Genomic DNA, 26,312 nt, shown 5'->3' on the forward strand with positions numbered 1-26,312 from the left:
CTCTGTGCATCAGATAGGGATGACAGCAGAGGCCCGCCAGCCCCACACCGCCGCCAGGAGTGAGTGGACCTCCACCAGGGAAAATAGGGACTGATAGGAAACTTTATTTCTTAGGAGCCAAAAAAAAAAAAAAAACAAAACAAAACAAAACAAAAAAAAAAGCAACACTTATTACTCCAAGTTCTATTCACAAAGTAGGCCCTCGGAAACAGGTGTGTGGTTAACTCAGGTACAGAGGGGTCACCTGCCGGCCTCTGCACCCCTGTGGTCTCTGAAGGAATACAAAGGCTCTCCTCTCTGGAATCCTGCTCTCTGCACCATCCCTTCCTCCACTCACAAGACTCCCCAGCGCCCCTCCCCATCAGCGGCTGGTCCCCCAGTCCCTGACCCCAAAGCCCCAGGGTGGGGTGCAGTGAGGGTGGGTCTCCCCTCTTCAATTCCTCCTATTGTTCCCCAGAAGTCTTATCTGGGCCCTACGTCCTGTCACCCTCCCCTTATGGATCCCTCCCCCCATTGTCGGCCTGGGGGACCTCGGGCCCACAGGGAGGCTCCAGCCTCTCCTCACCCTCCCACCCCAGCAGTCTATTGTCTGCTGAGGAAGTCCAAGTGCACGTGACCAAGCCCAGGGGACAGACGGACAGTGGACACACGGATGCACAAAGACCCAGGCGGGGCATCTGGACGTGGATCTCTGCACGCCCGGCTCTCTCTGTTCCAGAGATTGGGCCAGATGTCGGGAGGGGTGGAGACCCCCATAGGTTCCCCACTTGACTCTGAGGTTTGAAGAACCTCTCCTGCTCAGTATGACGTGACCGATGGCCTCACAGACGGCAAAGACAAGGAGATCTGGAGCCAGGAAGGGGCCACAGCACCCAGGATCCTCTGCGCCGTCCCGTCCTCCCTCAGCGGAGTAAGGAGTCCTCATGAGGAAAGGTACTCTGTGCATCCTGTGCTTCACCATCTGGTGGTGCAGGGAGTGGGTGGTCACACTACACTGGGCTTTCCTGGGGGTGGGGGGTTACAGACCAGGGGGCAGGTCTGGGGGAGGGCAGAGGAGCTGGCTAAAGGACAGAATACAGGATCCGGGATTTTGCAGGGGCTGCAAGCCCTCAGGGTTGACAGCTGCAGGGATGCAGGAACAGATGACCACATGACCACCAGGAACAGATGACCACATGACCACATTTATCTTGCACTGTGTGCCCAGGGGGGCGGCTGATCTCCTCTACCCCACTTTGCCCCATGTACCCTCACGACAGCCTTCCCTTCCCTCTGCCAGGACAGCAGCCTCGGGGATATCACAAAACCTTTATTCTCAGAAAACAGGAGTTTCTATCTGGTCCCTGCCCCAGCCCTCCCACTCCCCCTCATCACCTCCTTTTGGGGAGACTGTGATGCATGCACAGGGGTGGGAGCGGGTCGAGGTTCTCCTCCCCGAGCTGCCCAGCCTCGCCCCTCCACACACATCAGGAGAGACGGCTTCCAAGTCACCGCCAGCATGGCCCTGGAGCTCCCTGGGGAGCAGGTCGCTGAGAGAGCACCACCCTGTGCCCGTCACCGCTTACAGCTCATCTTCGTCCAGCTTGGCAAGTCTGGCCTGGCAGGGCGGGGTCGGGGGAGTCACAGGGACTGGGGGAGGGTCCCGAGGAGCCTGGGGGATGTCACGGAGGGCCTGAGGAAAGAATCGAGTCCCAGGATGCAAAAAGGCCAAGAAGGACTTTTCACTCTTCTCTTTGCAGTATAAGCCCTTGGCCAAGCCCCTCCCACTGTCAGCCTCTTCCAGAGTTAAAAAGGGGGGGGGGGGGTAAGGGAGGGAAAATAAGGAGGAGCAGATTGAAGAAAGGGCAGATATGGGGGAGGGGACAACAGAACAAGAGAGCCCCTCCCTCCACTTTGCCCCCCCATCCTTCATACCTGTGTGTCCAGGGGCAAGGGTGCTCTGGCCACCTCCCCTTTGGGCATCAGCAGCAGGGAGGGGAGAGAGCCGTTGATGGGTGTCCGTGTGCTGGCCTGGGCCCGGTCTCCAGGCTGAGTTCTCCCAGGGCTCCCCACCCCAGGGCCCCCTGGCCGCCCCAGGCTGTTGGTCTGGCTCTCCCGTCTCTGGTACTCAATAGGTGACTGCAAGGCTGGGCAAGGACAGGGGGAGAAGGCAGGTTACAGCAAAGACGGCCCCTTTTGCGCTGGGCTCTGCTTGGACCACCCTCCCAGCCGGCCCCTCTCCCCCAGGGACCACCAGCCAGTGTGAAACACTTGGGGCTTTAGGGGCTTCTGAGTCACTCAATGTGGGGCCGATCAGACGGCAGGGGCTGAAGGAGGCAGTGAGGGATTCAAGAGGGCCTGGGGCTGGGGGAGCGGGCGTGGGCCTCACCATTGAGAAAGTCCCGCTGGCTTTCCAGGATCTGTGCCACCTGCTTGATCCAGGCCTGGCTCACGGCAGGCTCAGCAGCCTGCAGGACGTAGCGCTGGACGCCACCCTCTGGCCCTCTGGAGGTCAGTGCGAAGCGGCAAGGGTCCCCTTGGAGGTTCCCCTCCAGGCCCAGGCAGCTCACCTGAACCGGCAGACAGGAGATGGTCCCCAAGTTCCTCAGCCCCTCTCTGGGTCCTGGCCCCTCCAACCAAACCGAGAGCCAGCCAGCCAGCCTCACCGAGGCCTCACCCTATCTCAGGCAGGCCTTCCCTCGGAGCCCACCTTGATGCTGCTCTTATATACGTAACCAGGTTGCGTTCCGCCTCGCGCGCCTCCTCCTAGGGCCTCGCTGAAGATGACAATTTGCTCAAAGAGGAAGACACGCCTCTCTCGCCCCCGGGCAGACAGCAGCCCCCCAGCCTCAGGCTCCGTGACCCAGAATGTGTCCTGACCCAAGAGCTTCCCCTGAGCGGTCAGCTTGCCCTAGAACCAAAACATGCGACCTCTGAGAAAGACCCTGGAGGGAAAACGTCCCCTCCCAGACATTCCCAACCAACCGCCCGGCCTGCCCCGGAGAAGCACCTGCAGAGCACTAAGACTGGGGCCGAACACACAGGGCGGCCAGGCTCGTCCCCCACCCCCATACCTCAAATCCTCGAAGTCTCCCCAAGGTCATCATGTCGTTGCAGCGCTTGGGCACGAAGCACATGACCTCCACGGCTCGCTGCGACGCAGGTGAGAGGGGAGCACAGCGGGGCCAAGAGAATCATGACTGAGAACCAGCCAACCACCTCTTCAGACTTCCCCAGACCGTCTCTACCCCAGCAAGCCTCCCCAAAGCAACAACCAGCTCCAAGCCACCCCAAGGGCTGGGGAACCCAAAACAGGAAGAGGGGAAGGTGCACACGGTGTGTGCAGGGAGAGGTGGGGGCCTCACCTGCAGCTCCTCAGTGTCCATGCCAGCTCTGCTGTAATACTTGAGGAAATCCTAAGACACACAGCACAAAGGCTCAGGGAGCCAGGAGGCCATCCTCAGATGCTCTCCCAGCCTCCCCAGGCACACAAGCTTGGACCCCGCAGGAAGTCTGGGGGAGCCTTAAGATCCCTGGGGAGGTTATTCAACAGGTGAGGGTCCCGGGCAGCGGGGCCTTGCGGGGAGGAGCAGGTGGCCCTGACCTTGAGTAGCAGCTGGTATTTCATGATCCGCTGCACAGGTTTGATGAGGAGGTCATTCAGCTGCAGGCGATGCCCCAGCTGCTGCCTGAGCTCCTGGGGATGGGAACAGAGCAGTTATGCAGCCTGGAAAAGCCTGCTTGGGCCAATTCTGTCCGCCCCATAAGGCACTTCAGCTACTGACCTCAAAGTAGCTGTCCCCAAACTCTGATACCACGTGCTCTGACTTGGGCTTATTCTGACAGTACACCACGTACATATGCAGCCGCCGCTCCTAACAGGGGTAATGGGGGAAGACAGAGTAAGGTGGGCAAGGAGGGAGGGCCTGTCGTCCAGAGCTGGAACCCATTCCCAAGCCCCTCCCCTCCCAGGCCTCACGTGTTTGATGAATAGCTGAGCCAGCCAATCAGGATCCTTCAAGCACCGCTGTAGCTCCTGCAGGAAATAGCTGCAGAGTTGACGGAAAGGCAGGTCAAATACATTTCAGAGCCCTTCTAGCCCTGTCATCCCCCAATTTGAGGGCTGTCTGCTCTGGAGGTGCTCTCTACAAAACTATACTGAACATTCCTTAGGTCACCCGGGTCACTCACTCTCGGTGCCATTCGTAAATCTGCTGGATGTTCCCGAACACAATCCTGTCGCGGCCGCGAAGACTCTCGGGCACCCCCTGAGTTGCCATGGTGGCCATGTAGCCCTGTGGGAAGGTCGGGATGGAAGCCCGAGCATGGGGCCCCAGACATGCTGGGAAACGCCACCCTCCAAGCAGCCTGTCAGAAGTAGAGGGAGGGCTGAGGGGGCGGGACCAAAGGTATCTCCCGAAAATAGCCCTGGCCCAGGGGAGGGCTGGGAGAGGTCAGAGGCCTACCTGCACAATGTGCCCCAGGTCGTCCACGTACATTTTCTCAGTCTCCACCAGTTCGCTCAGGACGTACCTGGGAAGGGAGCAGGTGGATTCAGAGTCTGGGCACACCCTTGATCTGGCCACTTCCTCCCTCCTGGGCTAGATGCTCCGTTGTCCCCAGTCTGCCTCAGAGGGAATTTCACCTAAAACAGGAGGCGGCGCAGTGTGGACACTTACATACTCCTTTCCAGAGCCTTCTTCTTCTGTTCCTCCTCGCTCTCAGGGGCTTGGGACAAAGTCTCCTCTTCCCGGGGCTGCGAGCAAAGTATATCCTAGGGTCAGCACATGTGCCCCTTGGGTGAGGGGAGCCATGCCACAACCATCTCTTCACACCTGTGTCTTATCTCCAGGACCTTCCAATAACGTGGTCAGTAAGGTCAGTCCTGGCAGCTCCTCTCCTGCAGCTAGAGCTGGCTCCAGCATCCAGTTCTAAGGTCAAAGGTCAAGTGTCAGAGGTCAGAGAGCTGCTAGGTCTCCCCCAGTGACCAGTGGCCCCAGCTTGTCCTCTCTTCCGGACTCCTTCAGGGGTATCCTGCTCGCTGCTCACCTCATAGGGTCCCGCCTGGCCACCGTCTGCCTCAGTTTCCACACTCAGGCAATGTCTGGAATGATCTAGCCATCTCTTCAGGCCACTGACTGGCCCTGGCGGGCCCGGGGAACAGGGACCAGAGCTCAGGCCTGAGCTGAGGCCAGAGGGGGCAGCCAGACCCGAGGCAGCAGAAGCTGATATGCTCCCCTCACTGCCAGCAACGGAATAGGATTCTAACAGAGGAAAAAAAAAAAAAAAGACAGTGAGACACTGCCCCAGCTCTAGTCTAAGGGGCCCCAGGGAACCCCAGGTGGCCTCCCCTCGGTGAGGAGCAGCCTGTCCCCCTCCCCCACCCCTGGGGGGCATCACTTTCCTACCATCCTTATTTTTGTTGGCCAGGACAGAAACTTTCATCAGGACAAGTAAACATCTGGCCCCCCAGGCCTGGAACCCCCAGTGACTTCTGGAGGTGCCCCATATCCTGAGCACAGCACAGAACTGAGGGTGGGGGCAGCCATCTGGGCAGACTAGGGGTGGCCATCTGCTCTCCTACAACCCTCCCCCTTCCAGTGGGTACAGACCATTCTCCAGGAAAGGGTGGAGGGAGCTCAGAGTCCATCTGCCACCCCTAGACCCCTCCTCCACCAGTGGCAGTAATCACTATAAAAAGAAAAGACTTCTGCAGCCCACCCCCCAACAGCAGTGCAAACCCAAGCAGGGGCCAGCGTGTCAGGGTTAGCTTTGGCCTGGGCTGGGGGGTCGAAGGGCTGCGATGCATTGCCCCTCATTCTTCCACCCCTCTGGGCCCCTTCACCAGTAGATGAGAGGCAGGTACCTGGTTCTAGACCTAAGGGGATTGTGGGTGGGTTTTCTCATACCCAGTGAACTGTCAGCTAAGCCTCTCCTGCCCCTTCCCCAATCCCCTTAACTTGAGCTGACAGAAATCTGGAAGCAGAAGGGGTCTGAGAGATCCTCTATTGAAGTCACTTTCCTGGAATACCCGCGTCCAGTTCCCCGTCCTAGAGCCCCAAGCCCGAGCCCGCCCGCCCCCCCCCCCATTCAACATCTGGGACCTCGCACTCACCACGTCCCCCCCGGGCGAAGCAGCAGCCGCATTTTGCCAGCACTTTTCGGATCACACGGGGACAGGCGCAGCGACCCCCCTTGTGCACCCCCCGCATGGCGCCCGGGCCCCCCCGCGCCCCCCACCCGGGCCGGCCATGCAGGGGGAATCACGGGGGGCGGGGCGGGGATGGCGCAGGGCGCACACCCCCCCTCCCTCCTACCCGGGTCCAGGCTGGGGGAGGGGGGGAGGGATGGGATGGGGAGGGGGCGTCCAGGGGTGGACGGAAGTCTGGCCTGGAGGAGGGCTGGGGGCTCTGGAAAGAGGGCGGCGGGGGACCAGCCGCCGAGCTGGGCGGAGAGGGCTTCCGGAACCCTGTGGGTGCGGGGCCCAGGGTCCAGATGTCCAGCTGTGGGGGAGGATGGGTGGGAGAGGCTGGGCCGGGATGCGGCAGCCGCTCCAGCTCCGTCTCCGGCCTCTGGCTGGGGGTGGCTCTCGGCCCGGGCGGGGGAGGAGGCGGGGGCCGACTCCCCGAGCCACTGGCGCTGCGCGGGTCCGGCCGAGAGCGAGCCGAATAACAGGCCCGGCCGCGGTGCCGCCGCGGGGAGGGGCCTCTGCGGCCCGGCTCCGCCTCCCCCTAGCGCTCCCTCTCCTGCCCGCGCGGGGTTCCCGCCCCCGCCCCCTCCCCCTCCCCCAGGCACCACCACGTTCCCACTCCACGTCCCCAGCGCCTCTGCCCCTCCTCCGAGGCCTGAGCTCCCCCGCCCCGGGCCTCCGCCCTCCCGCATCTCGGGGCTGGGGCTGCGTGCGGAGCGCTGGCTGGGGTTTAAGGCTGTCGGCGGGGTCGGCCTGGGTCGCCCCTCTGCATCTGTGGTGGAGAACAGCTAGGCGGCCTGGGCGAATTTGTCCTGGGGTCGGGGCTGTCCCCAGGCGCGCGGGCGGGGGACCACCAGGGGATGCGCGTCTAGGGAGTTAGTTCTTTGTGGGGAACACAACCCAGGTGCCGCCCTGTGGCCCGACCCTCTTCCCTCCAGGCCCCGGGACTCCAGCTGAGACTAATCACCAATTAAGGCGAAGTCCCAGAGCCGGGGCTGGCGGGGGGCCAGGGGTGGGGCGCGGGACACTCGGCCTGCGGGGGCTCGGGAACGGCCGAGGTGAGGGACACATATCAGACAAGAGGGCGACGAGCAGCGTGGAGGTCTCAGCGATTACATGGGTCTCGTGCAAATTAGATGCCAGCCTTTATGCTAATAAGAGCAGAATGTTTTTGAAGTCGCCACTTCGCGCAGGATGGCAAACCACACCCCAGCCCACCCGCTGCTCCTCACCGGGCTGCGGAGGCCTGGCGAGGACCTCACCTTCGCGCTCCCGGCTCGGACCCGCCTCGGCACAGTTAGCCTCTGGCTCGATACACCCCGGGCCCTGGGGGCTTCTCTTAGGGGGCTGCGGGGACAGAGGAGCGTAAGGCACCCGCCCTCCCTGGCAGCCTTGACCCCCCCCCTTCCTCCCGCCTGTCAAAATCCACATTTTTATAAAAGGGTCTCCCCGGACATGGCTGTGGCCATCGGAAGGAAATCCACGGACTTCCGCGACTGCCCTGCAGAACACTTGTTTGCAGGTAAACTGAGTTGGGAGGTGCCGCGCTCCTGAGGGCCCCCAAAGATCCCCCGAATCCACCGTAATCCCCACTTTCTTACCCCATCCTGCCCGGGTACGGCGCATGCGCGCAGCATGCCCCCCATGACCCCCAGTATCCGGTCAGTGCGGCCAGGGGCGGGGCGGTCCGGGGGCTTCATGCTGGACCCCTACCCTGCTCCAAGTTTCAGGGCCGAGGGGGCACGGAAGCTGGGGGGGCTCTGAGGCCTGAGCGCGTCCGGGGAGTTGCTGCTGCCGAATCCGCCCCCTGCCCGGCTCCGCCCCCGCTCCCACCCCAGCCAAACTTTGCAAAAGGGGTAGGGTTGTTCCTCTCTCTACAACCATAGCTCAACAACAAACAAACCCCTCTTGATCCTGATTCCAATATCGAAGCGCGTGACAGGGCTTCGCAGCGTTGCTACAGAGCCCACAGCGCGCATCGCGTTTTTGCAGCTCCTCCCCAAGCAGAGGCAGCTGGAAAGGCTCACCGGGGTTCCCAGACACCCCCCCCCCGCCCCCTCCCCGCAAGCCCCACTCCCCCACCCTGCCCCCACCCTTGCAGGGAACACAACGGGTGTGGCATAGAGAGTTGCATATTTTACTTTATTTTTATTAAATTAAAAGCTACAGTCTGGCGGCGATTCCAGAAGGGGGTAAGGAGGCTCCTTATAGGGGGCAGAGAAGAGCAAGGGAAAGACAGACTGACAGAGACAGACACAGGAGAGAAAGGACAAGATTAAGGTGGGAGAACTGTATCTGATGAACACACACACACACACACACAGAGCCGGCTCCATGGGGGGCTCACATCAGCCCAATTCCTCCTCCCCCACAAGGAAGTTCAGCAGTGGAGCAGTATGGGGGGTAGGGATTCCAGGGACCCTCCCCACCCCTCCCCACCCCAGGTCTTTCTGTTTAGTCACTGGAGCACAGCACATACCAGGAAAAGCCAAGGGCACTGGAGGGCCTAGGAGCGGGGAGTATGTACACCGGGAGTGGGAGCAGAGCCTTGGGATCAGCCTCTGCCAGAAGGGAGTGGCTCACAGGGCACTGAAGCACTTGGCCAGTGAGGGACAGGGGAAGGTGTGGGCCCTCTCCCTCTGAGCTCCCTCCCCGGTCAGACAGGTCCCCTACTTGTGTGGTGTGGAGGGGACAGGGCAGGGGGGAGAAGAACAGAGGCTTCCAGTGGGTCCTAGTAGAGGACAACAGGGGCCTTGGCAAAGGGGATGTCCTTCAGTCATCTGTGATACCCTTGGCTCTCAGTTCCTCTTGCACCCGGGTCAGGTAGGTGGGGTCCGGGTACCCAAACCTGGGAACAAAGAGAAATGGGGACCAGGGTTAGCTGCTTGGACTTGCTCCTACTACCCGATGCGCAACTTCATTCTGGGTGACTCAGCAGAGGCCCCATTTGTACTCCTCCCCTGCTCCTCTAGGAAGGACTTCCAATTCAAGGTAACAGCCCAAGTCTGGCTTTTTTTTTTTTTTTTTTTTAAATAAGTTAAGCTGGGCCCTTCCCAACCAGGTTGAATGTAGGAAACTGAAACTGAGATGGAAGACATAGTCCTCTCCACTTAGGGGGCTCCCAGAGGGAGGGGGCTGATGTTGTGCCCTCGGTGGCCATGGAGAGGGGGAGGAGCCAAGGCAGGGAGATGAAGAGGTGTCGCACAGCTGGGGTCCCCCTGTGCAGCTGGTCTTGTGGTGGATGTCGTTCCAGGTGATGACATTCGGTCTCCCTGTGGTCATGGACGTGCCAATGGTGAAGGTGAGACGCTGGTCAAACGCCTTCCGGAACAGGGTCAGCACCTTGTTGCCCTCAGGGCAGTCCGGGAGGTAGGCCACCCGGGTGGTGCCAGGATACCGAACCCCTGGGTTTGGGTGTTCAGCCTGCGAGGAAGGTGGGAAGCAGAGTGGGCCATGAGCAACTGGGCACCCCCAAGGCCCAGAAAGCAACCGCGGATCATGTGGACCGGGCAGCAACAGGCTGCCAGCCTTGCAGGTAACCTCACTGTTACGAGGTTCCCTCAGCTGTCCCAACCCCTCCAGTCTCAATTCAGCAGTCAGAGGATTCTTAGACGTGATGGAAGGAAGCTGGCCATTACGGTCCAGATAGAAAATAAAGTCTCTTTCAGCCTCCCCTTCTCCGCCTGCGAACACTCCTAATGCTTCTGCCCCTGCCTAACCTGTTCCACCCTTGCTTTCTTCTTCCAAGCCACCTCTTCCCTCTGCACACCGGAAGTGGACATTACTCTTTGCATTGCAGGAAAACACCTGTAGGACTTTGGCCACTCCATCTTTACCTCCCGAAGTCATCCAGGTTTTACTCTCCCATAAATCGGGAACAGCATAACAGCTCTGTTTGGACGGGCAGGTCCCTTCCTGCCGAGCCTGCCTGCACGGGAGCCACCACCTTCCTAGATTTTGCCTCTGCTGAGAATGTCTGTGGATGTCCAGGCTCATGGAGGCAATTCCCTTCTCTCATACTTGATACTCATGTGAGCCCTGGCAGTCATGGGGATGGGAAAGCTGAGCCCAGAAGGGACCTCCCAGCTCCAGGGTCCTGAGCAGGAAGGCACACCAGGCGGCAGCAAGACTGGGTCTAAGAAATACCTTTCCCCTCACCCAGTTTCCACGGTCAAAGAAGGGGCCTGGGGAAGACCAGAAGGGAAGGCAAGAAAGGCCACGGTCTTCTTACCCCCTGGACACCGGGCGGGAAGACGTACTGGATGACAATGGTGCCGTACTTCTCATAGCTGGGCAGCAGGAGGGTGGCATCCTTGGAGACCAGCATCCGCCCGTTCTGGGGCTGGTTGCCCACCAGCTGCCCGTAGAAGCGGCCGCACATGGGGCAAGCCTTCTTCACCTGCAGGGCGCGGGTGATGCAGCCCTCACAGAAGGAGTGCCGGCACTTCTCCAGCGTCTTGGCATTCTGGATCTCCCCCAGACAGATGGGGCAGGTGCTCTCCTGCTCTTCTGCCTCTTCCCGGAGGTGGGGAGGCAGGGGAGGGGGCAGGGGAGGAGGAGGAGGAGGAAGGCCTCGTGCCCCTGGGGGCAAGAGGGGGGCTGCTCGGAGCGGGGGTGGGCCTGGGCGGTGCAGCTCGGGGTGCTCCCCCCCACCCCCCAGAGCCAGGCAGCCCATCAGCTCGCCCTGCCTCTGAGCTTTCTTCAGCTCTTTCTCTGCCTCCTTCAGCAGCCCCTTGAGAGCCTTGCGGGCCAGGTAGAGCCCATTGGGAGGGGCGGGGGGCGGGCCCTGCGGGGAGAGCTGGAGAACGTAGATGTCAGAAGTCTCGCCATCTATGAGGATGGACACGCGGTGCTCCTCCCGAAGCCGGGCCAGCCGGGCTGGGGTCTCCTTGCTCAGGAAGTCCCACACAGGCTTGGAGACAGTCACTTTGTTCTTGCAGGTGCCTCCGCAGGCTGCCATTCTGGACAGGACGAACGACACTGCCCCCAGGGTGAAAGGGACTCAGGGTGGGGGGTCCCCATGGACAGATGCCAGTGCCTCTACATCAGGCTCCTGCCAAAGCCCGCATGACCCCTATACTCTCAAAGCCGAGCTTCCAGCCCCTCCCCCAGCTCTACCTTCCATTGAACCCCAGCACCCACTGAAGGCAAGAGTTTCCATAACTCTATTATGATCGAAACATCAGTCTGGCTGTTTCTTTCCGTTCTCCCCCTACACAGAAACAATGTGTCCCTCTGCCCCCTGGGGAGAGAGTTTTGATGCTCCCCCCTCCTTTGCTCACTTTGATCCTGAAGAGCTTAGAATTGGCATGCAGGCTCACTCTCTCTTTCCTGCTCCTTACTTGTGGGCTGTATCACCTGGTAGGGTGGGAAGGAAGAGGAAAAAAAGTAAGAAACCCCTTCCACCAATTCCCACAGGTCCCAACCCAGCAGCTGTGAAACAGAGGCAGGAGTGTGTCTCTGAGTGTAGATTACCAGGAATAGGGTTACTTGGGACTCGGGAGGGAGGAGATCCATGTATGGGTGGAAGGTGAGGTTCCCACAAGGGGCAAGTACCTGGAAAGCCCATGGAAGATGACGGCAGCAGAAGCCCCCCTATATCCACACTCAGCTGACCAGGGCTGGGGGAGGGTAAACAGTTACCTTAGCAAATGTCCTCTCTCTCCCTGCCAGCCCAGAAACAAAACTTCTCCCAGGTGCTCTCCTCCCCTGCAGAATGCCATTCCCAGCCTCCCCCCAGGTTGCAAGAGGCACTGTGACCTGCTAACCTTCCCAACCTTCCTCTTCTCAGCTCCAGCTCTGGGGCTCCCCAAAAAGCCCAGGGTCCAAGTAAGAGAAGGCAACACAGCAAAAGCCCACATCAGTGGAGCTTTCTTGTCACCTCCCTCAGATCACATAGACAAGAAATTGCCCTGTGCTCCCCAACTCCTCGCCCTGCTCCCACTGTCCCAAAGAATTCTGCCCTTATGCCAGTGAGCTGAAGTTAGGGGTGCAGAGAGTGGCAGCGGCCCCTGCAGTAACAAAGTTCTCACTGTCACCTTTGAGACCCAGCATGTCCGCGGGGCTGCTTGCCAGCTCCCTGGTCTGCATTTAGGGAGGGGCAGGGCTCAGGGGCGCAGCTGGAGGGGTCAGAGGCATCCCCTGAGCCCTGTCAGATTCAGTCACTGGGCTGTCCTCACAACACCTCCAAATGCAGCTTGTCAACTAGAAAGAGGGGCCATGTGACCTCAATTTCTTATCTGATCCAAAAAGGAGCAGCTGTCCCTTTGTGCCTCCATCGTAGTCTGCTCAAGGCCAGATGGCCCTCGGATTCAGAAAGTGACACTGGACCTTAGAGCCCCTAGTGCCTGTCCCCTTCCCGACCGGGGAGACCCCTAGGACCTAAGTGTCCTAGCTCCAAGTCCTGCTGGCACAGAAGAGGGAGGCGGGGCCACCGCTTAGGCTGGGTCTGTGATTCCTCTGGGGCAGCCTGGCCGGACTCGGGCCCAGTTCTGGTCTCCAGACAGAGGGTGGAGGCAGGGACAGCCCGGAAGGGCAAGGGTCCCTCGGGGCATCCACTGTGGCAGCTCCACCCCTCCCCCCACGACCCCCCTCAGGTCCCGACCTGGAACCAACTCCCCACTTCCCCTACTCGCCCAAGCCCCCAGAGCCTCACCACCAGCTGGGTGGTGTACGGCGGCCTGATCGCGGCCCTCAGAACCCCCAGACGGAGGTCGGGGCCGGAGGATGAGAGAGATGAAGGGCCGGGCACCGAGGGGGGGCGACCGGCGCGGTGCGTGGGGGGAGGGGATGCCAGAGGAGATGGGGGGGGCGTGCGGGGGCCGCGAGCGGGGGCCGGGGGGCGCGTAGTGGGTGTGGGGGGCTCCGGGCTCACCTACCTCTCGTCAGCGCCGCCATTGCCGGTCACATGACTGAGGCTGTTGCTGGGATGACGGTCCGGGCCTTAGCAACAAGGAGGGGGGGGGAGACCCTGAGAGGGTTGGGGGGGCTGCAGGGGTGCAGTGAGGCACTGAGGAAGAGGGAGGACAGCACCCTCTCTCCCCTCACAGGTGATGATTACCGCTTCCCTTGACCCCTGCTATGCGGGAGCCCCTGCCCTTCCGCCCCAAAACAAAAATGGAGGCGCAGTCCCAGGCTTGGGAGGGAGGGGTGGCGTCATGTAAGTGAGGGTAGGAGGTTAAATCCCTCAGAGACGCCACCCTCCTCGCGCCCCTCCTCTCCTTTCCCAGCCAGCTGCGTGGCAGCTTCGGGGGGCGGGGGCTGGAGGGGCAGGGTTTGCGAATCCTTGTGCGGGAAGGGACTTGGGAGGAACGAGGCGGGATGGGAAGGGGCACAGTGAAAAGCAGCGCACTGATTCTAAAACAGAAACGTCTCCTTACGAGCGGCTCCGGGGCCCTCCCTCCCCCCTGGCCTCTTCCCAGATCACCTGGGACCCCCACCATCTGCGTTCACACTAGGGGACTGCCTGATCCTTCCCCTTCCAGGACTGGGGTAGTGAGGCTGGTGCAGAATGGCCAAGTGAATACACTGTTTTGTTTTTCAAATCACTGGGGGTGGTGCTGGTGTCAGTGTGTGGTTCTAATAGAGTTAAAAACTCAGAAAAGAGAAAAAAAAAAAAGCCAGCTCTGTTCTGCTTCCCACGTCAGGCAGTCTCCGCCCCCACCCAGCTCACTTCCCTGGGGCCACATCAAGCCAGGTTTTTCCACCAGCAAGGCCGTAGGCCAAGCTACACTCACTCTCCCAGACTGCCAACAGCCCCTACTCCCCCACCCCTTTCTTCACTTTCCCAGGCCCCTGTGCTACTCTGCCTGCCCTTCAGGGGGTGCACGGTGGTTCCCACCCTGGGGGAACACTGGGTTCCTCTGCCTTTAGCTGCTGGCCAGACAGGCCTACTCACCTTTCCAGAGACTGGTGCTGGGAAGGCCTCAGAGAGGGAGGGTCACCCTCCCATGCCTCCCTGGCCCCCCCCACACCCCCTTCCCAGAGGTGATTGTTTCCCACTCCTGTGCACACCCATCACTAGCTGTTGCGTTCACAGCCTTCTGCCTAAAAACCTATGCCTAGTGGGGGCCCAACACACCTCGAAGGCCAGAAGTACCCCTAAGTACAGGCTTTCTCAAAGTTTTTTTTTTTTAGAAAAGGCAATTCTGTAAAGGAATTGAATAATTTATTTTCTGTATTGTAGTAGTAATGGGAGTAAATACACAAGATCTTTTTATTAATAAAACAAAAAAGAGGAAAAACAGAAGCAACAAATGAAGACCATACTGCCCATGATACATCAGCCACATGGCCAGAACACCCACTTCTAAAGGACAATGGTTGCTGGTGTCACCGAGTTTTATTGCATTCGACAGGGAAAAGGTAGCAGGCTGGAATGAAAACGGTCCATCAGGGCCAGACAGGAAAGCATTAGAGGGGTTCCAACCCCCAGCTGGGGACTCCTCTTGCTACTTCCTTTTGGAGATTAAGGGGAGCCAGGGCTTCTCCCTGTGACCTCATGACCTCTTGTGAAACTGATCAGTCCCAGCCAGACACAAAGAAAAGCAGCCCTGCAGCCCCAAGGGCAGTTGCTTGCATCCACCTTTCCGTTAACTGTGGGGTCCCAGACCAGAGTGCCAGGGTTCCACACCCGCCTCCAGCTCCTGATGCAGACCCCGGGAGGCCACAGTGACGGCTCAAGTGATTGGTTTCCTGCCACTCAAATGGGAGACCTGGACTGAGTTCCCAGCTCCCAGATTCAGCCCTCAGTCCTAGCTACTGTGGGCATCGGGGGACACGAACCAGTGGATGGGAACTCTTAACTGTCTCTCAAATTAAAAAAAAGAAAGTTTAAGTGTGGGAAGCTCCAAGGCGCTGGAGGACAACCTGGAGCATGGGTGCTCTGGCTCCAAAGGCACTGGGAGAGGGGAGGACACTCTATCTCACAGTCCTCCACGTCCTGAGACTATCACGCCTCAACTCCTCTCTGCAGAGGCTGGGTGACAGAGCTATGGCTCTGACTCTTCTCTGGGGGTGGAGAGTGAAGATGACAAAGACGGCCATCTGTCCCCTGGGAGACACAGTAGCAGTAAAGACAGGACAGAGGAGAACAGCATAACAAGTCCAACTGGAGAAAGGGCTTGAGAAGGGGTGAGGGAAGGAAGTCTGTTAGGCATAAACATCCAGGGCGCGGGGGAGGTTCCCACACGCAAGCCCATGCAGAGCTAGTCCTCTGCGGGGAATAACGCTCGGATGGCCAGACAGGAAAGCAAACTTCACAGGGCAAATGCATCATGCACTGCCGGCTCATCATCCCAGAACAGGCCACAGTCCCCGCCCCATCACGTCCAGCTCCAGAGCTGGCCACTGGCCCACTGAAGAGTTCCAGCCCCCAGAGGGCTGTGACGGTCTCGTGAAGAACAGCGACAGTCACACAACTTCACCCAGGCGTGAATGCTTCGGGCCATCCCTGGCCTCCCCGTGCAGGGGTGGTGGTGGTGGTGCAAGTGAAAGGAGGGGAGAGACTGGAGAGGGGTCACTCCTCGACAGAGACCCTCTCCAGTGCCTGGCATCATCACAGGAGTCCTCTTAGAGCCCACCTCCATGAGGGGCCAGGCTGCTGACCACCCTCCAACCCCCGCTCTGTGTCAGACTGGACGTAGTCCATCAACGTGTGTGCGTGCCTGCACCCACATCTGTAGTGTCTTCAAAGTCCTCCATCCCAGGGCCTACCAGGAGGGAAGCACGCCAGAGTGAGATCTGCAAAGTCAGACACTCTGAGGTCATCCCCCACAGCAAAGTGCATCCAGAGCAGCTGCTTGAGCCAGGTCCATCTGTCCCGTCAGGTCCTGAAGATGGCCAACAACCCCCTGCCCCCAGCTCCTCCTATTTTATAGAAACAACAGGGTATTTGACAAAGATCAAGGCACTTGGGAGACAGTCAACCATAACACTCTAATAAAGCAAGCAGACGTGTTGCAGGGAGGAGGGAGGGAAGAAACGTGGACAAAGGGGAGGAAGGACGATGTATTTCTGAGGGTCAGGAAGAGCCTGTTCCACAAGATGGGGTTACTTGGGTGGAAGGAGCCTGCAGAGTGGATTTTAGCAAAAGAGGAAGAGAAGCAGTGGCCAGAACATCCACAGTTCCCCCAAGCCTCTGAGAGCCCCACCACCTTGAATATGAAGCAGCAGTCACCGTGGAGCTGGCAGTCTCTTAGGCAAAGATGTTGGTAATAAAATCCAAGAACCGCTTAGCATACTGCTCGGGATGGACCGTGGAAATCTCCGCCCCTGCCTGTGAAGGAGGTGTGGACAATGTCAGTGGGTCAGGCAGCGCCACCAGCCTTCCCCAGCCCCAGGGGCCAAGCCACCCCGGCCAGTCCCATCCTTTCTGACCCCACTGCTCAGGCACAGAAGGTGCTCTCTGCCGAAGGAACAGTCAGGCCAGGAGAGGAAGGGCTTTGGAATCCTCACCCCATGCTTGACGGTCTTAGCTGCGTGCGCTGCTTTCTTCTTGGCATCATACTGCGTCAGGATGTCAATGAGGCCCATGAAATACACCTCCTTCTGGGGGGCCCCTGCCGAGAGAGACCCACTATGAGGGACAGGACGCTCCCAATTCCCTTTCCCCACAAGACAGGCAATTTCATCTTGCAAAGCTAAGTGACCTCGCCACCCACCACCCAAGGACCACCCTCCCCTCTCCCCTCTTCCAAGTCCAGGATCTCTCTCACCCTCGGCGCTCCGGATGGCGTAGACATCAATGAAGGACTCAAATTCTCCAGGGCCCAGGGGCCGATGGGAATGGATGTAGCCTCCGATACCCTCAGGGGAGGTGCCATAGGAGCCCACCAGAGCAGGCGGTCCAGTCAGGTTACAGTCCCCATCCCACTCCGACTCGTCCTCCCGCACGGGCCCCTCCTCCTCTGGTTCAGAGCCCCGGATGATGTCGTGGATGCCCAGCAGAAGGCTGTAGTCCATGATCTTCAGCTGCACTAGAAACTGAGACCCACTGGCACGTCAGACACCCAGACTGCCCTCCCTGACCCCCAGGTACCACCCTTACTCCACGCTGAGTTTCCAGAGCTCCCCTGGGGAACGGAAGCGTAGACCGAGGTTGGGAGTATCTCACTGCCTAGAGAGCCTAAGATCACCCTTTTACTCACTCCAGCCAAGCCCTCTGTGGGTAACCTCTAGAGTTTTCATGTCTCATACCCAACCCTCTACAGGCAGGGGACCCAGAGAATAAAGGGGAAGGGAGGGCCTTCCTCACACTGGGAATGGAAGAGACAACTTAAAAAAAAAAAAAGAAAGAAAGAAAGAAAGAAAGAAAGAAAGAAAGAAAGAAAGAAAGAAAGAAAGAAAGAAAGAAAGAAAGAAAGAAAGAAAGAAAGAAAAGAAAAAGGAAACAAGGCCATTCCCCAACCATCACCTCCACGTCTCTCTTCAGCTTCTCTAGGAAGACTTTCTTCTCCTCTTCACCAATGTAAACTTTCTGGTTCTTGTTGAGAAAGTCCATATCCTTAAGGGTGGGCAATTCTTTAACCTAACAACAGGTAAGGGGACGTCTAGGGAACAGGTTCCTTCCCAAGGTCTCTCATCTCGCCTGGGCTCCTCTCCACCTCAGCGGCCTCTCTCTCCTCTGACTTCACACTGCGACACTTCCCCCAGGTCCCGTCTCACCTCCAGTGGCTTCCTGACACCCAAGTCATCGCAGCTTACCCCAAATCACATCCCACTTTCTGCTTAGGATTTTCAGCCAACCCTCTCTACTCTTGCTTCTTAAGCAAAAAACAGCCATTTGCATACAAGAGCCCAGAATGGAGGGTGCGGCACTCCCCCCACACCATCCCCAAACCTTCCATATGGAACCACCCATGCCAGGGACAAAGCAGCAGCTCCCATTGCCCTTCCAACCCATCCAGGACATCTCTCTTCCAGTGGTTGAAGATAAGAATACAGCTGGCGATCCCCATCCCTTTATGGACAGACAACGGTCTGTTCCTCCTAAGATCCCTTCCACCTGCACTCCCCCCTACCTCACCCTAGCTCCTAAAATTAGCATCACCTTTTCCTTATCACTGGCTTCCCGGGACACTAGGGAGCCCTGTGGAGAGACCAAGACAAAGTCAGCAGAAGTGGCTAAAAGAAGAGCCAGACCAAGCTCCTGAGCTGAGTGTTTACACTCACAGCCTTTTTTCTTTGAAAAGGGATCGTCCAGTGCCCCCCAGGCCCGGCCCGGCCTCACCTTGAGGTCATACTTCCGGTGCACAGGCAGACGGTGACTAAACATGTTGCGCATCACAAGCATGTAGCTGTCCTCGTTGTCCACGCTGACTCGGTACATCCCCAGGAACTGGGGCAGCAGTGTGTTGCCGTGGCACTTCACGATGTACTGGGGTGGAGGGGGAGGAGGATGTGGGGAGAGGCTGAGCAGCGGAAACACAAACGGCCCAGGCAGCAGCCCAGGCATGGGAATTCAAGCACTGCTGCTCCACTCTGCTCCCAGTGGGACAGAAAACTTCAAAGGAGAGGCCACAAGAAAGGCCAGAAGTGGTGGCTGTGTCCTAAGAGGCGCCAGCAACCTGTGCACTTTCTGAATCCCCATCTCCTGTGACTTCTTCCACTTGCAGAATGTCTCTTAATCCTAAAGTGCCCTTTCTCATTTCTCCTTTATCATTCTTTGAGATGACAAAGAAAGCTATTATCCGTATCTTAGAGCCTCTCTATGTGCAAGTGGTCAGAGAACCAGGATTAGTACATACATCTGCTTATCAATGACAAGATTTCATCCAGGCCCATGTTTCTTATAGAATGGCCTATAATTTGGACTCTTAAAAAGTAGTCAGCAACGAACCTGTTTCCTATCTTATTCAACTCTCAGACCAAGAACATCAAAACACCCTCATTTCTCTTCTGAGATCTTCCCCAAATCCCTCAATTGTCAAATCCAATGGACATCCTGGTCAGTCATATTCCACCTGATCCTTCTGACCAGTCTCTCCTTAAAGCTCTCTTCACCCTCAGCTCCCATCTGAGGGGGTGGGATCTGATCCTGCTATCTGGCCTCAAATCATGGAGTGCACCAGGTCATGAAGAAAGAACATGCCCATAGCCTCTAGGGTGCGCTCAAGGGCTCTTCTCTCCACTTGCTCCTTAAGGCGCTGTCCTCAACCTTTTCATTTCACTGCACATACTTCCCTTCAATAATCTTGTCTATATTCAGAAGCGACTTTAGGGACTGGCGCTGTGGTGTAGCTGGTAAAGCCATCACCTACAGTGCCAGCATCCCATTTGGGCCCTGGTTCAAGTCCGGGCTACTACACTTCCGATCCAGCTCTCTGCTATGGCCTGGGAAAGCAGTAGAAGATGGCCCAAGTCCTTGGGCCCCTGCACCCACGTGGGAGCCCAGGAAGAAGCTCCTGGCTCCCGGCTTCAGATCAGCGCAGCTCCAGCCGTTGCGGCCAATTAGGGAGTAAACCAGCAGATGGAAGACGACAACCCCCTCCCTTTGTAACTCTGCCTTTTAAATAAATAAATAAATCTTTAAAAAAAAAAAAAAAGAAGAAGAAGTGACTTTAAGTGGTAATAATGCTAAATGACCACTCATTCATTGCACAACTCTCATATCAACACTCCTAGTCTCACCCTCTTTCCTGACTTCCATATCCACACCCCAACCACTTACCGGACACCTACAGCTGAACACACTGCAGAAACCTCAAAGCCAGTACGTCCAAACCAGACTATCTTTCTCTTTCCCAACTGTTGGTAAATGGGCAGCCAGTTATCCACAGCCAGGAATCTGGAAGGTTCTGTGCCCTAACTCCCACAGGTTTCCCGCAGGTCTTTCTTCCCATCTCTCACGGCTCTACAAGTGCCCTCTATCTCCCTCTGCCTAGAATGCGCTCTTCTACCTTGTTTAGAACTCCTATTTGTCCCTCCAGAATCAAATCCTACGATACCATCTCTAAAAATCTCGTCAAGTCTCCCAGTTGCAACTCCTTCCCCAGGTGACTTGGGATGCTCTTCTCTGCATCCCCAGAACATTCTGTACATAATTCTACTACTGCACACATCTTGCTGTGTGCAAATACTGGCTTAGTGTCTTGCCATCAGACCAAGAGCTCCTCAGGGGTCACAGCTGTCTCGTTCACCAGTTTCCCTACTGCCCAACAAGGGCCAAGTAACAATAGACATTAAATATGTGTTGAGTAGAACCTTTATTCCTTGCTCATTGATTGGGATGTGAGATTTTTCTTCTGTAGAAAGACATTCAGGAAAAGTGCGTTCATCATCAAAACACTCCATCAACCCCACGCTCCAAGTTAATCGATCAGGCAGAATAGTCTCCCTAAACTGAGGGCTGGATGTGCTTAAGGAGTTCTCCCCTCCAAGATATCTCATTATGCCCCTGTCCTGGTTCTCTCTACAAACTACACGTATTCCTGGCAGTATATTTGGTGTTAATTCTTGGCCCAGTTCTGACTTAGCCTTTGGTTTCTATTTCGCCACACACATGCCCTTTTTCCATAGAGGTTTTAGAGTATAAGAACCAAATGAGAGGGACACATCCCAACTCTTTTGTCAAGTCAAACACAAGTATGTACAGTGTGAAATTCCTAGTTTACAAAAAACATATAGAGAGGGTAGGGTGAGAAGTATCACTATGTTCCTAAATCTGTATATGTATATATGAAATACTTGAAGCTTATATAACTTAAATAAATCTTGAAAAACATTTTGAAAAACACATGGAGCACTTCCTGGGGAGAAAAATGGCTTTTAGGGAAAGAAAGAGCTAGCAAGTCTCCCTGGGGGCTCTGACAGCCCAGCTGTGTCTAAATGGGGAGGGGAGGGAAAGAACAGGGCTGAGGGGGCTGACCTGGTGGTAGTTGGAGAGGTTGCTGTGCATGTCAGCAATGTCCTCGCTGGACACTTCTTTGATGACCAGAGTCCGATCGTAGGAGATGAGGAAGCGACCATCACTGCCTTCACTTTCACTCGGGGGGCTTCTCGTAAGGGACACCTGGGACACAGAACAGGCTAGAGGCTCTCACCAGCCACGTGACCTGGGCAGGTCACCCAGCCACGCCCAGAGGCTCTTCTCCCCCTTCACATGGAGATACGAGTCAAAGCACAATGGTCAACTCATGCTTCTGGGAGTGGATAAAACCCTGGATAAGAGACGAGGCAAGGGTTCTTAATCCACTGTCTACATGTATACGGACTGAATGATACGGAACGCAACATTCTTTTTTTTTTTGACAGGCAGAGTGGATAGTGAGAGAGAGAGACAGAGAGAAAGGTGTTCCTTTTTGCCATTGGTTCACCCTCCAATGGCCACTGCAGCGGGCGCATCTCGCTGATCCGAAGCCAGGAGCCAGGTGCTTCTCCTGGTCTCCCATGCGAGTGTAGGGCCCAAGGACTTGGGCCATCCTCCACTGCCTTCCCGGGCCATAGCAGAGAGCTGGCCTGGAAGAGGGGCAACCGGGATAGAATCTGGCGCCCCAACCGGGACTAGAACCCGGTGTGCCAGCGCCGCAAGGCGGAGGATTAGCCTGTTAATCCTCGGCGCCGGCCTGCAAAATTCTTAATGAATCTACATTCCCCACCCTCTCCCCAGGACTGAGCTTATAGCTTTAATTAGGTTTTTGAAGTTGTCTGTTACCATTAAAAAGATAAAAAATCATATCGACCAAGGCTCTCCTTTCTCCAAAAATGACTGTCCCAAGAACTCCCTGAGTTACTGCAGAGAAAGGATGGCCATCACCCCACAAGGGACTCTCACCAAGTAATCCTGGTCATCAATGCCAAACCGATCACGGAGGTTCCTGAAGACCTGGGGACAATACTCCTTGAACTTGAAATGACTGGGCAGATTTTCCCTGAAATGCAGGTTTTCACGGTAAGACAACAAGGTAATCATTTATTTCATATTTATATAGTACTTCACAGTGTATAAAACACCTTCCACACCTAATAGTCATTTGAGTCTCATAAAACCCCATCAGCTACTTTAAGAGGAACACTGTTCCATTTTATGGAAAAGGAACGTGCCTCTCAGGGGAGCTGAAGGCCCCTGCCTAAGTCACACAGCTGGCAAGTGGGCTGGGTAGAGCCAGACCCCACTGTCTGGGGAGACGCTGGCATCTCCGACATTTCAAGCACCGAGACACATCCTACAGTGAGCAGCGGGAACCACTGTTCTGGATGGCATCTTCTCATCCCAGAACGGCTTTATTTCAGGGAGTTCTTATCAGAAGCTAATGGGAACAGCATCTGCATGCATTTGCTCTACGGAGTTGTCAGGCTAGAGGAGAGAGTGTAGGGAACATCAGAAATTGTTTGAATGGTTTCCTGTGTACCAAACTGCAGCGGGAAGGACATCTGACCACACAGCTTGCACACTGACCTTTAGATCTGAAACCTTCAGCTCTCTGTATCTGTTATGATTACTCACAATTCTCTTCCTACGAAGGCTGACGTGAGAATGGCAGGAATTGCTACTTACCTATGGAAAAGGTGGTTGTTGACCTTGATCTTGGAGCTGGCCTTGAAGTCATCTGGCAGCAGCATCACTGGAGGAGGCACCTGGCTGAGCTCATTGATCTGATAAGGCAAGACATAAATGGGGGCAATGAGTGGTGCCGAGTGACGCATATGCTCTGTCTGTGCAGAATCAGGAGAGGACAACTCAAACCCGACTCTAAAAGCACCGGCTGGCGCTGGGCACTGTGGAACCCTGGGTTAGGCTGCCACTTGGGATGGCTGCATCCATATCAGAGCACTAGTTCGAGTCCTGGCTGCTCCTCTTCCGATCCAGCTCCCTCCTAATGCACCTGGGACGCAGAGTCCCTGCCACTCACATGAGAGAACTGGCTCCTGGCTTCAGCCTGGCCCAGCCCTGGCTGTTCCGACCATTTCAGGAGTGACCCAGCAGACGAAAGATCGCTTTCTCTCTGTTTCTCCCTCCCTCTTTATTCTTTTAAACAAACAAACAAATGAATCATTCTAAAATAAACAAATAAAAGCATCGGCTACGCATATGCTTGAGGAAAGTGAAAGAGCCTGTGCAAGCCCGGGGGCACTGCAGCAAGCAATCCTCACACTCACACCCCCACAGAACTTCATGCTCACAACAGTCGTTTTATATTAAGCAAACTCTGTAAGCAACTCAGCACTATTTTTAAAACTGTGAGAAATTCTAGAAAAAAAAAATACCCTCAGCAAACCTAAGACAAACAGTTACATGCTCCATTTTTTAAAAAACCCATTCTGCAAGTGCCCAACAGGGTCAATGGGACTCCGAGGTCAATGGTGGCAGGCAGAATGAGTTGCCTAGGGTGGGCGTTTGACACAGCAGTAAAGACACCAGTTAGGACACCCACATCCTGTATCCACGCCTGGGTTTGAGCTTCATTGCAGCTCTCAATTCTCATGTGTACCTGGGAGGCAGCAGGTGACGGCTCAAGTACTTAAGTTCCTGCCACCCACACAGGAGACCCAGATTGAGTTCCCAGCTTTTGACTTTGACCTGGCCCAGCCCTGGCTGTTGCAGGCATTTGGAGAATGAACCAGTGGATGGAAGATATTTCTATGTATCTATTTCTGTGCTTTTCAAATATATAAAAAAAATTTTAAAAATTTTAAAAACAAAATATTTTAACATGCAGAGGTAAACAAATTTTAAAAAATCACCCATGTCCTTTAAAAGGCATCTTTTTTAAAATTAATGTATTTGAACGTCACAGTTACAGACAGAGATGGATCTTCCATCCTCTGGTTCACTCCCTAGATGGCTGCAACAGCCAGGGCTGCGCCAGGAGCTTCAGGGTCTCTCCCCCGTGGGTGGCAGGGGTCTTGGGCCATCTTCCACTGCTTTTTCCAGGCCACTACCATGGAGCTGGACTGGAAGTAGAGCAGCTAGGACTCTAATCGGCGCCCATATGGAATGGTGGCATTGCAGGCGGCAGCTTTACCCACTACGCCACAATGTCAGCCTCTAAAGGTATCCTCTTATAAACAGAAAGAGTCCTTCCAGAGCACTCTGACCCAGCTCTCTGCCCGGCTAGGTGTATGGCAAAGGAAGAGCTGATGTCAGGGGGAATGCAGGAGATCAGAGGATATGAGCTCATCAGATCTCTCTCTAAAGCCAAGCCAACCTCCAACCCAAAGACTGCAAGCTTTGCATGCGCTCCTCAGGCCCCGGGATCTACGCTCTGCTAATTCTGGGCAGAAAAGGAGCTCCTACCAAGTCCCAGGGAGATGTGCTTTGTTGCTGGTGCTGCTGCAGTATCAGCTGCCTTTAATTGTGCATGCATCACAGACTCTAATCACTAATCTAGGTAAGCTCCCCTCCTAGACTGTGAGCTTTCCAAGGGCAAGGACCCATTTTAGTCCTCTGCATCTCTCAGGGGCCCAGCTCGCACAACATCCCACACACGGTGGTCCCCAAGAGTTTATCAAATGAATGCACGGAGGCTTTGCTCATCCTTGCACGATCATTAGAGAGAGGTTATGAATTGCGATCTAACCTAAATCCCACACAATGCAGTGCATCCAATTTCCTCGTGTTCTCAGGCGAAAAGGAGGACAGAACATATTCCTCAAAAAAAAAAACCACTTGAGATTTCTAGCCTAAAATGCAGCTGAGGCTCTTCCTACCCCCTCCTCACCACCTGCTTAGAGGCTGAATCATCACGAAGGCATATGCTCAAGGAATTTCTCCATTCCAGACACTTGAAGGAGACGTCTGTAGCTGGAGGGTAGGGTGTGGAAGCTAAGGCATACACACCTGGGGCAGCTGAGGCAGCTCTTACATGTAATTCCCCCAATCCTTACCAAAGGAAAGTCCTTCCTGTTAGCTTCCCACAGGAAGGGATGAGTCACTGCAAGGTGCACACGTGAGGCCGTGCTACCTCCATCAGCCTTGCCTCAGCTCGGCTGCTGGGAAGACACAAGCACCCAGAGAGCCACAAGTGCAGAAGGGGACCAAGGGACCCGGCCCGACATTCTGAATCACAAATTAAGAACGTGGCAAAAACTGCATTCTTCCTCAGCCCTTCCACCTCCACAAGCCTACGAAGGACTACAACAATTCAAGGCTGCTGACTTCTAAAATACTCCCTGTCACATTTAAGATCGCTGCCTCCCTCCCATTCCCCAGTGGGCGGGGTGGGGGCGTGACACCTGTTCTTCCTTCCCGGGAAGCATCATCAGGAAAGGCCACGCACAGCCTTCCCTGGCCTCCTCCCGACGCCCAGGTTATACTCTCCAGGGCGGTTTCCCGTTTTGAAAGTTCACCCACACAGTGTATCCATGTCCTGGGCTCCTTAGCTCTCTCCCTGGTCAAAGCCGATCCCCGCTTGTACCAAGTGCCGCCATCCAGTCCCGAGTGAGTGCAGCCTCTAGGCTGGGAGGGGGCAGGGCCTATCTAAAATGCTGTACCTCCGGAAGGGATAAGCAGGACTACAAGGTCCGGGAAATCTAACGCTTCCCTAGACAAAGCCAAGGCTCCGAAATCAAGCACTGGGGCCCGGACGCAAGGTGGAAAGGAAAGGGGACCACCCCCTTCCTCCAGCCACCCCCTCTGTTTCTCCCTCTCCCACCGAGACTTCATCACCTCCAACCCCAAAGAGACATTACCCCACACGAGGTCCTTCCCGCGGGAGCCCAGTACTGGCTAGGCTCCGGTGCCGGTGGCTGGGGCCGGACCCGGCAGTAAGGAGTTAAGGGCGGAGGGGAGGGTAGAAACAGTCCACCCCAGGAGGAACACCTGGGGGCTGGCCGGCAGAGCCCGGGCAGCCCGTGGCAGAGTGGCAGCGCGAGGAGATCTGGAAACAGAGATGTCCCGTGGCGCCGGGGCTGAGGGCTGGGGTCGGGGGTGGGGGTGGGGGCTAGGGCCGGTTCTTACCGAGTGGGCTACACCCCACAGGAACACGCCCACCAGCGGGTCGGCCGCCCGGAACACCTTCACCTTCTGCTGCACGAAATGCTTCTTCTTGGTTTTGGAGGCGAAGCCGAAACCCGGGCCGGGGCCCGCTGCCGCTGCCGGGACGGTGGCCGGCGGGACCGAGGAGGACGCCATAGTCTCCCGCGCACCGGGCCGAGCGTAAGCGGGGAGCCGGCCGCGATCCCGGCGCCAGACCCCGGAAGCGGT

General features: G+C 56.6%; 3 protein-coding genes across 15 annotated transcripts; all 3 read right to left on the reverse strand.

Moving 5' to 3' along the window:
- Window positions 1-1,179: 1,179 nt before the first annotated feature.
- ARHGEF25 (Rho guanine nucleotide exchange factor 25) lies at window positions 1,180-7,932 on the reverse strand. Of its 3 annotated transcripts, none has more exons than XM_062203346.1 (16): window positions 7,771-7,932; window positions 7,402-7,516; window positions 5,029-5,243; window positions 4,815-4,910; window positions 4,659-4,735; window positions 4,446-4,512; window positions 4,171-4,274; window positions 3,959-4,028; window positions 3,765-3,854; window positions 3,584-3,676; window positions 3,345-3,395; window positions 3,054-3,131; window positions 2,690-2,890; window positions 2,369-2,549; window positions 1,915-2,126; window positions 1,180-1,672 (listed from the first exon to the last, which is right to left on the reverse strand). In XM_062203346.1, the coding sequence occupies exons 1-16, from the start codon at window positions 7,867-7,869 to the stop codon at window positions 1,562-1,564; spliced, it is 1,860 nt and encodes a 619-aa protein (XP_062059330.1). In that variant the 5' UTR covers window positions 7,870-7,932; the 3' UTR covers window positions 1,180-1,561. The 3 variants fall into 3 exon arrangements, with proteins under 3 accessions (XP_062059330.1, XP_062059331.1, XP_062059332.1); XM_062203347.1 differs by having other exon boundaries at window positions 1,181-1,672; window positions 7,432-7,516; XM_062203348.1 differs by lacking the exons at window positions 7,402-7,516; window positions 7,771-7,932 and adding an exon at window positions 6,095-6,612 and having other exon boundaries at window positions 1,182-1,672.
- Window positions 7,933-8,292: 360 nt separating this feature from the next.
- DTX3 (deltex E3 ubiquitin ligase 3) lies at window positions 8,293-13,401 on the reverse strand. Of its 6 annotated transcripts, none has more exons than XM_062203353.1 (6): window positions 13,048-13,399; window positions 11,726-11,790; window positions 11,452-11,527; window positions 10,401-11,130; window positions 9,375-9,592; window positions 8,293-9,017 (listed from the first exon to the last, which is right to left on the reverse strand). In XM_062203353.1, the coding sequence occupies exons 3-6, from the start codon at window positions 11,478-11,480 to the stop codon at window positions 8,942-8,944; spliced, it is 1,053 nt and encodes a 350-aa protein (XP_062059337.1). In that variant the 5' UTR covers window positions 11,481-11,527; window positions 11,726-11,790; window positions 13,048-13,399; the 3' UTR covers window positions 8,293-8,941. The 6 variants fall into 6 exon arrangements, with proteins under 6 accessions (XP_062059337.1, XP_062059338.1, XP_062059333.1 ...); XM_062203354.1 differs by having other exon boundaries at window positions 10,401-11,149; window positions 13,048-13,398; XM_062203349.1 differs by having other exon boundaries at window positions 8,293-9,592; window positions 13,048-13,401.
- A 933-nt stretch (window positions 13,402-14,334) lies between these two features.
- Window positions 14,335-26,312, reverse strand: PIP4K2C (phosphatidylinositol-5-phosphate 4-kinase type 2 gamma). Of its 6 annotated transcripts, none has more exons than XM_062203359.1 (11): window positions 26,067-26,311; window positions 22,665-22,762; window positions 21,942-22,038; window positions 21,036-21,179; window positions 18,399-18,545; window positions 18,219-18,257; window positions 17,583-17,696; window positions 16,885-17,152; window positions 16,625-16,728; window positions 16,347-16,445; window positions 14,335-15,879 (listed from the first exon to the last, which is right to left on the reverse strand). In XM_062203359.1, exons 1-10 carry the CDS (start codon window positions 26,238-26,240, stop codon window positions 16,365-16,367), a joined length of 1,266 nt encoding a protein of 421 aa, XP_062059343.1. In that variant the 5' UTR covers window positions 26,241-26,311; the 3' UTR covers window positions 14,335-15,879; window positions 16,347-16,364. The 6 variants fall into 6 exon arrangements, with proteins under 6 accessions (XP_062059343.1, XP_062059341.1, XP_062059342.1 ...); XM_062203357.1 differs by having other exon boundaries at window positions 14,335-16,036; XM_062203358.1 differs by having other exon boundaries at window positions 16,324-16,445.

Source organism: Lepus europaeus, chromosome 10, assembly GCF_033115175.1.
Source record: "Lepus europaeus isolate LE1 chromosome 10, mLepTim1.pri, whole genome shotgun sequence".
Taxonomy (NCBI): Eukaryota; Metazoa; Chordata; class Mammalia; order Lagomorpha; family Leporidae; genus Lepus; species Lepus europaeus.